This window comes from Lepisosteus platostomus, chromosome 6, assembly GCF_059453375.1.
Source record: "Lepisosteus platostomus isolate fLepPlt1 chromosome 6, fLepPlt1.hap1, whole genome shotgun sequence".
Lineage (NCBI taxonomy): Eukaryota > Metazoa > Chordata > Actinopteri > Semionotiformes > Lepisosteidae > Lepisosteus > Lepisosteus platostomus.
Genome location: NC_142616.1, coordinates 67,801,251 through 67,809,425, shown reverse-complemented (window position 1 = coordinate 67,809,425; position 8,175 = coordinate 67,801,251). Strand labels below are relative to the sequence as shown.

Sequence of the window (8,175 nt, the reverse complement as noted above, 5' to 3'; positions counted from 1 at the left end):
TTCATCTTCACAATTATTTTCTTTAAAACGAACGTGTTGCGTGTAATAACGATGAGCAGGATTGGTTGTTATTATTGTAGTTTAATGTATTTTTCTCTAAAACCAAACGCTTGGTTTCCATGGGGACGGCGAGCGGAGCAACACCAGCGGAAAGAAATCCTGCCGACAAAACACTAGTTGAGCGGGGTCAAAGGACGTCTGTTAGACAGACACCATCCCTATCCAATCACTGTACAGGTCTCCGTAAATCTGACCAATCAGAGCTGCGACTGGAAAGCCGCTGACAGAGAGGGCGGAACTTCCTCCACCTCCTTGGTTACCCACATGGAAACGCGCGCCGGCGTTAACCGTCCAGCAACACGCAGTAAGGAGTCTCCCAGGTTTCAGAGCCGCCGGAACGATTTGAACCGTGTGTCCAGGCATGAAGATCGAGGAAGTGAAGAGCACCACGAAAACCCAGCGCATCGCTACGCACAGCCATGTCAAGGGCCTGGGTCTGGACGAGGCCGGGATGGCGAAGCAGGCTGCCGCCGGGCTGGTGGGCCAGGAGAACGCCAGAGAGGTACCGGCGCCGCGTCCAGCACATTGACGTTAACAGGGCCCGGGGGCCCGTGGCTCGCGGTTTGCGGATGATCATTCCCAGCTGCTTGTTTCTAAATGGAATACACCAAGTCACCAGCGAAGCCCTTTTATCTGTATTCAGGGGACGTCTGCTTGGGTTACAATGTCGTGCACACTTATAGAAAGGTCCTCTGTAGCCGTGTTTACCTGGCGTGTGTCTGAATAGCACGCAGACTCTGAAAATGGGATGCTCTGAGGTTTACTCTTTGAAGGGTTAGGGTGGGTTAAAATACTTCCTTTTTATCGGGCCAGGCTTCTCAGACGTAGCCGGTGGCAGTGTAGCGGAACACGGAGTGTGCGGGTGTTGTGCTCAGCCCGCCGTCCTCCAGGGGGCGTCTCAGCTGTGCTTTTTACTGGGGCGAATGCAGTTACTCAAACCCCCGTCCGTGTCTGTCACCACTCCAACCCCCCCAAGTTTCCTGCAGCTCCAGGGTCCTGTGTTGCTGTAGGTCAAAGCTCCACACAGCACATCTCATGTTGTCAGGGCTGTCCAGCTCCAGTTCTGACAGTCTCTCTCCTGGGGCTGTTAGCACTTCTCTGCAGCCATGTGTCGGGCCCGAATACACAGGTAAAGGTTCGTTCCAGACAGAAGGGCAAAGAGAAGGAACTCAGCTTTTCAGCTGTGGAGCCTTCTCCGGTCATGAGGGAGAGAGGGAAACCCGCAAACAGGGCACAGGAGAGGAAGGACAGAGCAGGTACGAAGAGGCGAGGAACGGCCAGTCTGCTTTCTGTGCCTCTCGTCCTCTCGTCTTTCCCCCTGCGTGGGCTGTCCACTCCCTCCCCTACTCCTTCCCCTCCTCTGCTCGTGGACTGGAACTGAACCGCCACCTTTTCTCTTCCAGGCCTGCGGCATCATCGTGGAACTGATCCGCTGCAAGAAGATGGCCGGCAGGGCGGTGTTGCTGGCCGGACCCCCAGGAACTGGGAAGGTAACTGTTGGGGGGGAGAACTGGAGATCACAGCAGCAGCACCCTGTGTACTAACAGAATGGGGCAAAAATGGAAACATAAGGTTTTTGTAGGAGCAGGATTCTCTCTCTACCCACCATGATAAATCCATACATATCTGTTATATATACATTTAGCGTTATAATATTATCAGCTCCGTAGCCATGTTTTCCTTCCCTTAACCCGACAGCTGACATGAGTGCGAACTGAACGAGCTTTCCGGCAGAAACCTGAGTGGTGTCAGGCACTACTGCTCCCAGCATGCCGTGCTTCTCGGCCTGACCTGTGGCCCTTGTGGACTGGAGCAATTGTGTGCAGTTAACATGTTTGTGCGTGAATGCATTTGTCTCTTGTGTGTACGCTTGTTTGTACAACCTGTTTGATTAACCTGTTACTCTGTTATAGAAGGATCTGTTCTAAGTTGTAGCTTTGATAAGCTCGGACCTATCTGGTGCTAACTGGACGTTGCCCCTCTCTCTTGACAGACTGCTCTGGCACTGGCCATGGCTCAGGAGCTGGGGAACAAGGTGCCTTTCTGCCCCATGGTGGGCAGTGAGGTGTACTCCACGGAGATCAAGAAGACCGAGGTGCTCATGGAGAACTTCCGCAGGGCCATTGGTGAGACCGGGAGGGGTGTGGGGTCATGGGGGTCACAGGGGTCAGTAGGGAGGGTTGGGTGAGCAGCACAGAGAAATAACACCTCTCATGACCCCAGTGATATACCCAAGTGATATACACCGCAAGATATAAGCCTGTGCAATGCTGTGGCCGCACGGTGCTTTGAAATTCACCCCTGAATCATTTTCCTTTTGTTTTGATTTCAGTGCACAAATCCTTTTTTTTTTTTTTTTGGGTGTTGTCCATGTTGATCCTCAAATACGTCTTCAAAGACGTTTCCCGGTGATGCAAATGTGCAGAACAAGCTCTGCTCTGTGCGGCGGGGTTGTCAGGTCGCCCGCGTGTGAATTCCGCAGGGGGGGGAGAGGCCGGAGCCCGGTATCTGGCGTCTTCTCAGAGCAGACTCACGCCCTTCCTGCTGCAGCAGGGGGAAGGTGTCAGGTGCCTGCTGTCCTGTAACAGACGCGGCTCTGTCTGGTCCTCCGCGGGCCCGCTGAGCGGGGCAGGGGGAGAGGCAGCTGCGGACGCGGGCGGGCAGGGGGAACAAGGGGCAGTGTGTGTGTTTGGCAGGGTGCTGACATAACCTGTCGCAGGTGTGGAAATGGAGACGGTGGCAATGGATCTTCTACGTCCGCACCCCCACCCCACTTCCCTGCCCACTGTGGGGCGCGTAGAGTCGCCACATTCTGGGCTCGTCACCGAGGCGATCGGGGGGCCCCGATAGCGCCGGCGCGGACTGACAGGTGCGCGCTGTCTCTGTCCCCCCTGCCTCCTCCCGCTCGACCACCTGCGCCTCGCGCGGGACAGAGGCCGATTCACAGAGGAGGCAACAAAGGCCCCTGTGACTCGCCGGCGCCCCGGTCAGCCTCGCCTCGGCATGGCCTCCGCACACGAAATCTGCCGCTTCTCAGGCGTGTTGGCTAGATTCACTCTGAAGCCACAAGACAGGTTTACAGACGTGCTTAACATAATTCTTCGAGCAAAGGTGCTCTGTCCAGAGACGGGACACGGATAAGACTCACCACCACATCTAGGTCACATTCCAGGGACCCCAGACTCATTGATCGAGTTGTTCTGATGACACAGGAAATCAAGACATCTTGAAAACAGGAGCTCTAAGTGTGCAATGGCTTCCCTCTCGTTTGCAAGCGTTCTGATGTTCGGAGTGTCGCAGATTCCACATACGTGTTGCTGCACGAGTAGGGAGATCAGGTCACCCTCTGACACGAACTTTGCGCTCCTCTCCCAGGCCTGCGTATTAAGGAGACAAAGGAGGTGTACGAGGGCGAGGTGACGGAGCTGACGCCCTGCGAGACGGAGAACCCCATGGGCGGCTACGGCAAGACCATCAGCCACGTCATCATCGGCCTCAAGACGGCCAAGGGCACCAAGCAGCTCAAGGTCAGCCGGGCAGGGCACCCCCAGACTGACTGGGGTGTAGGAGGGCCTCCAGGGAAGGGCCCTGCAAACCGGCAGATTTCACAGCCAGGTGGCTCAGCTTTGGATCCCCAGTACTGTTGGGTGTCACAACTAAGGGGTTCAGTGTAGAGTCCCCAATATGGATGGTTGTCACAGCTAAGGTTCAGTGCGGGTGGGATCCCCAGTATCCCTTGGTGTCACAGCTCAGGGGCTCAGTGTGGGTCCCCAATACTAATGGGTTTCAAAGCTAAGGGGCTTACAGGGGATCCCCAGTACCGATGGGTGTTATAGCTGAGGTCTGCAATGTGTTGTGCCGTCTGCAGCTGGACCCCAGTATCTACGAGAGCCTGCAGAAGGAGCGGGTGGAGGTGGGAGACGTCATCTACATCGAGGCGAACAGCGGAGCTGTGAAGGTAACCCCAGCACCGCGCCTGGCTCTCTGTCCCCCAGCGCCCCCCAGGCTTTCATTTCCCCCTCCTCCCCCCGTCTCCCTGCTCTGCTTTTCATCCCCAGCTGCTCTCCTCTTTCTTCCCGAACGGATTCTCTCGTGCCCCTCGGATGCCTCCGTCCTGCGCCGTGTCTTTGTCCCGCTCCCCTGCGCGCTCCCCGCTGTGCCGTGCTGACTGGCGTGTCGACACTCCCTGTGCTCAGCGCAGGTGGGCCCGGCATGCTGCCAGACAGCAGGTCGCAAGGGGGGTCAGAGGTAACATTTGTAGCTGTTGACAGTCTCCTGCCCCCCACTCCTTTCATCTTCGCCGCGAGGGGCTGTCACTCGCCGGCCTGGCGTGGGCTCTGCGCACCTGTGAGCCTCCCTCCCTGTCACTCCGAAATCCCAGCGCAGCCCCGTAGCACTGGTGCCTTCTAGGGGGAGCCAGTGAGCAGCGAGGCTGCACAGGAAAACAGACATAAGAACAAGTTACAAATGAGAGGAGGCCATTACGTCCATTTAGCCCCTTGTTAAAGTAAATGAAGTTCCACTTCCTGTCAGGCAGGAAGATTGGAAGGCAGTCAGGGGTGATACCTATCACTGTCTTCTTGCGGGGCGAGAGAGTGTCACAGAGCCTGCACTGCGCAGTCTGGCCCGTGTCCGTACTGATCGCCCCCTCTCCCCTGTCCCCCTCAGAGGCAGGGTCGCTGCGACACCTTCGCCACGGAGTTTGACCTGGAGGCGGAGGAGTACGTGCCGCTGCCCAAGGGCGACGTCCACAAGAAGAAGGAGATCATACAGGACGTCACGCTGCACGACCTCGACATTGCCAACGCCCGCCCGCAGGTACGGTCCCGTGCTCGGCCGCGATCGCCAGGCGCCCACACGGTCTTGTGCCCCGTGGCCTCTTGATGTCTCCCTCGTCTCTCCGCAGGGGGGGCAGGACATCCTGTCCATGATGGGCCAGCTGATGAAGCCCAAGAAAACAGAGATCACAGGTAACGCCAGCCTGACCTTGTTTTCCTCTGCTTCTGGCCGTGTCTGCGTCTCATCTATGTGGACACACCCAGGCGTAAAACACTTTGAATGGAGTTGCGCCAGTCCTCTCCTCACACCAGCTCTCAGTGGGGGGAGAGCAGAGTGATGAAGCCAGTTCAGAGAGGGGGGTTATTAGGAGGTCATGATGGGTAAAGGCCAGGGGGGATATTTGGCCAGGATACCCGGTTAACATTCCTACTCTTTTCGAGAAACACCCTGGGGTTTTTAATGACAACAGAGAGTCAGGACCTCGGCTTTGTGTCTCATCCAAAGGACAGCGCCTTTTTACAGTGCAGTGTCCCCGTCACTATACTGGGGCATTAGGACCCACACAGACTGCAGGGTGAGCGCCCCCTACTGGTCCCACTAACACCTCTTCCAGCAGCAGCCTTAGCTTTCCCAGGAGTCTTCCCTCCAGGTATTGACCAGGCTCACCCTGCTGAGCTCCAGTGGGCTGTGAGCTGGGAGTTGCAGCTCTCTTATTCGCGTATCTCCTGACTCTGCCTGTCCCCCTCCCCAGACAAACTGCGAGCGGAGATCAATAAGGTTGTGAACAGATATATCGATCAGGGCGTGGCGGAGCTTGTGCCGGGGGTGCTGTTCATCGACGAGGTGCACATGCTGGACATTGAGTGCTTCACCTACCTGCACCGTGCCTTGGAGAGCTCCATCGCTCCCATCGTCGTCTTCGCCTCCAACCGCGGGAACTGCCTCATCCGGTGAGGGAGGAAGGAGGTGCAGGGGGGAATGAAGGAGGAAGGAGGTGCAGGGGGGAATGAAGGAGGGGGAGGTGCAGGGGGGTACAGGGAGGAAGGAGGTGCAGGGGGAGGGAGGGGGAGGTGCAGGGGGGTACAGGGAGGAAGGAGGTGCAGGAGGGAATGAAGGAGGGGGAGGTGCAGGGGGGTACAGGGAGGAAGGAGGTGCAGGGGGAGGGAGGGGGAGGTGCAGGGGGAGGGAGGGGGAGGTGCAGGAGGGAATGAGGGAGGGAGAGGGCTGTGCAGAGGGAGGAACAGGGGGGAGGAGGGAGGGAGAGGGCTGTGCAGAGGGAGGAACAGGGGGAATGAGGGAGGGGGAGGTGCAGGGGAGGAGGGAGGTTAAGGGGTCGAGGGAGGTACAGGGGAGGATGCTGCGAGCTGAACGGGCGTCTCTAGCTTCCCTCAGCTTTGACCTGCCCGCAGCACGGCACACAGGGTGAACAGCTCTCTCTCTCAGGGGGACTGAGGACATCACCTCCCCTCACGGGATCCCCCTGGACCTGCTGGACCGCGTGATGATCGTCCGCACGATGCTCTACACCCCCCAGGAGATGAAACAGGTCAGCTGTCTCTCTCTGCCTCCCCCCCTGGTCGACCTCGAACCCTTGTTCTTCCACTCTGCCTGTCTCAGGTTAAAATTGTTCTGTCTGAACATATTTGCTGAGATTTGTGGACATTGCTGGTTCCATTTAATGTATTCAGAGTTAAAACCGGTACATCTCGCTGTATGTGTGTCTGTAGATCATCAAGATTCGAGCGCAGACAGAGGGGATCAGTATCAGTGAAGAGGCCCTGAACCATCTCGGAGAGATTGGTACCAAGACCACTCTGAGGTAGGAGCTCTGCTCACGTTAAATACAGCCTCCATCTGTGTGTTAGCCTAGCCTGGCAGTGCTGGTCGGCCTGGCTGTGTATCTGTGCTGACCGGTCTGTCTGTCTGTCTGGGTGCAGGTACGCTGTCCAGCTGCTGACCCCGGCCAGCGTGCTGGGCCGGCTGCAGGGCCGGGAGGGGGTGGAGAGGGAGCATGTGGAGGAGATTAACGAGCTCTTCTACGACGCCAAGGCCTCTGCCAAGATCCTGCAGGACCAGCAGGACAAGTTCATGAAATAAGTTCTGTGCTCTCCTTCCCTCCCTCGCGGGTGCCCTGCCTGAGAAGTCATTCGGTGTCTCAGCAGCAGGGGGCGCTGTCCTAGATCAATGCCTCATGAAGGTTTGTACTTGACTGTAGTCTATTCAGATTGTTTTGTAAGTTTGTTTTTTTGTCTTGTTTAAAAAATGTGAAGCAAAATAAACCTTTAATTTTTCATGACCCTGTTTGATATACCTTGATTCCTGGTCAGTTCTTATTTATTTGCTTTTTTTGTCTCTTAATTCCATTAAAAGCAGTTCATGACCAAGCGTTATCTGCATTGAGTGTTGAGAGAGAGAGAATGATGTAGTTTGACATTTATTAATTATAAAGCGTGTTTAAAGCCAAAGGAGCTTTCAAAGCACTTTACAGAAAGTCAAGAACAGTTCAAAGTAAAATTAACTAAGTAGAAAAAATCGAATGTGCGTGACCTGTGCTGGAAGCAGCACAAACTCTACAGCTGGAGCTTTGCGCCACATTCTAGGTGCTGTCAGGTGAGGTTCTGTCCTGTTCCTCTCGTACAGCGTTTCTCTGTTCACTAGTCTCCCAGACTGCACAGCAGAGCTCACGTTGCCATGGGAACACAGACCTGGGGACTGCATGCAATAACAGATCATCAGAGCCGGACCACAAAGAACGGGTCAGCACCAGGCTGTAGCTGTGCCATCTCGACAGTCACAAACTGGAAATGTTTTAACTTTAAAATGAAAGTGATCTTTTTGACTGCTTTGAATATGTTACTTGATTAATTAATATGTTCCTTAAAATGATGTTTTCACGTAAGTACCTGCAAGACTGCTCCTCTTTCTGCTGACTGAACCCACAAAAAGTAAAGCGCTTTGAGAAGCCACCTTTAAGGGTGCTATATAAAATAAAGTCTAATATTATTATTACACAAGTGTGATTTAAAAGTGGTGTACTAATATCATCTACTGCGCTACAACACTAAGACCGTCTGTAATTGTGAATTTCGTGTCTCTGGAAGAATAAGATTTAAGAATAATTGCATGCTTATCTTTGACGGGAGATTAAATTCGGCTGCAGGTCCAAATGAAGTCATTTCCTCAGGTACGATAAATTACTTTTATAAGATAACGTTCTGAAAACACAGAACCACACAACTGGGCTCGAACACGACCGGCCCCAGAGGTCATTCTGGGCTGTAGAAAGCGGAGCACAGCGCCCCCCGGTGGCCCACGATGACAATTGAGAGAGGGCAT

General features: G+C 55.0%; 1 protein-coding gene across 1 annotated transcript; it reads left to right on the top strand.

Moving 5' to 3' along the window:
- The first annotated feature begins 289 nt into the window (after positions 1-289).
- On the top strand, positions 290-7,135 carry ruvbl1 (RuvB-like AAA ATPase 1). The gene is made up of 11 exons (XM_088637222.1): positions 290-562; positions 1,464-1,550; positions 2,054-2,186; positions 3,436-3,587; positions 3,929-4,018; positions 4,729-4,878; positions 4,967-5,030; positions 5,591-5,789; positions 6,283-6,385; positions 6,567-6,658; positions 6,777-7,135. The coding sequence occupies exons 1-11, from the start codon at positions 422-424 to the stop codon at positions 6,934-6,936; spliced, it is 1,371 nt and encodes a 456-aa protein (XP_088493348.1). The 5' UTR covers positions 290-421; the 3' UTR covers positions 6,937-7,135.
- Positions 7,136-8,175: the final 1,040 nt, after the last annotated feature.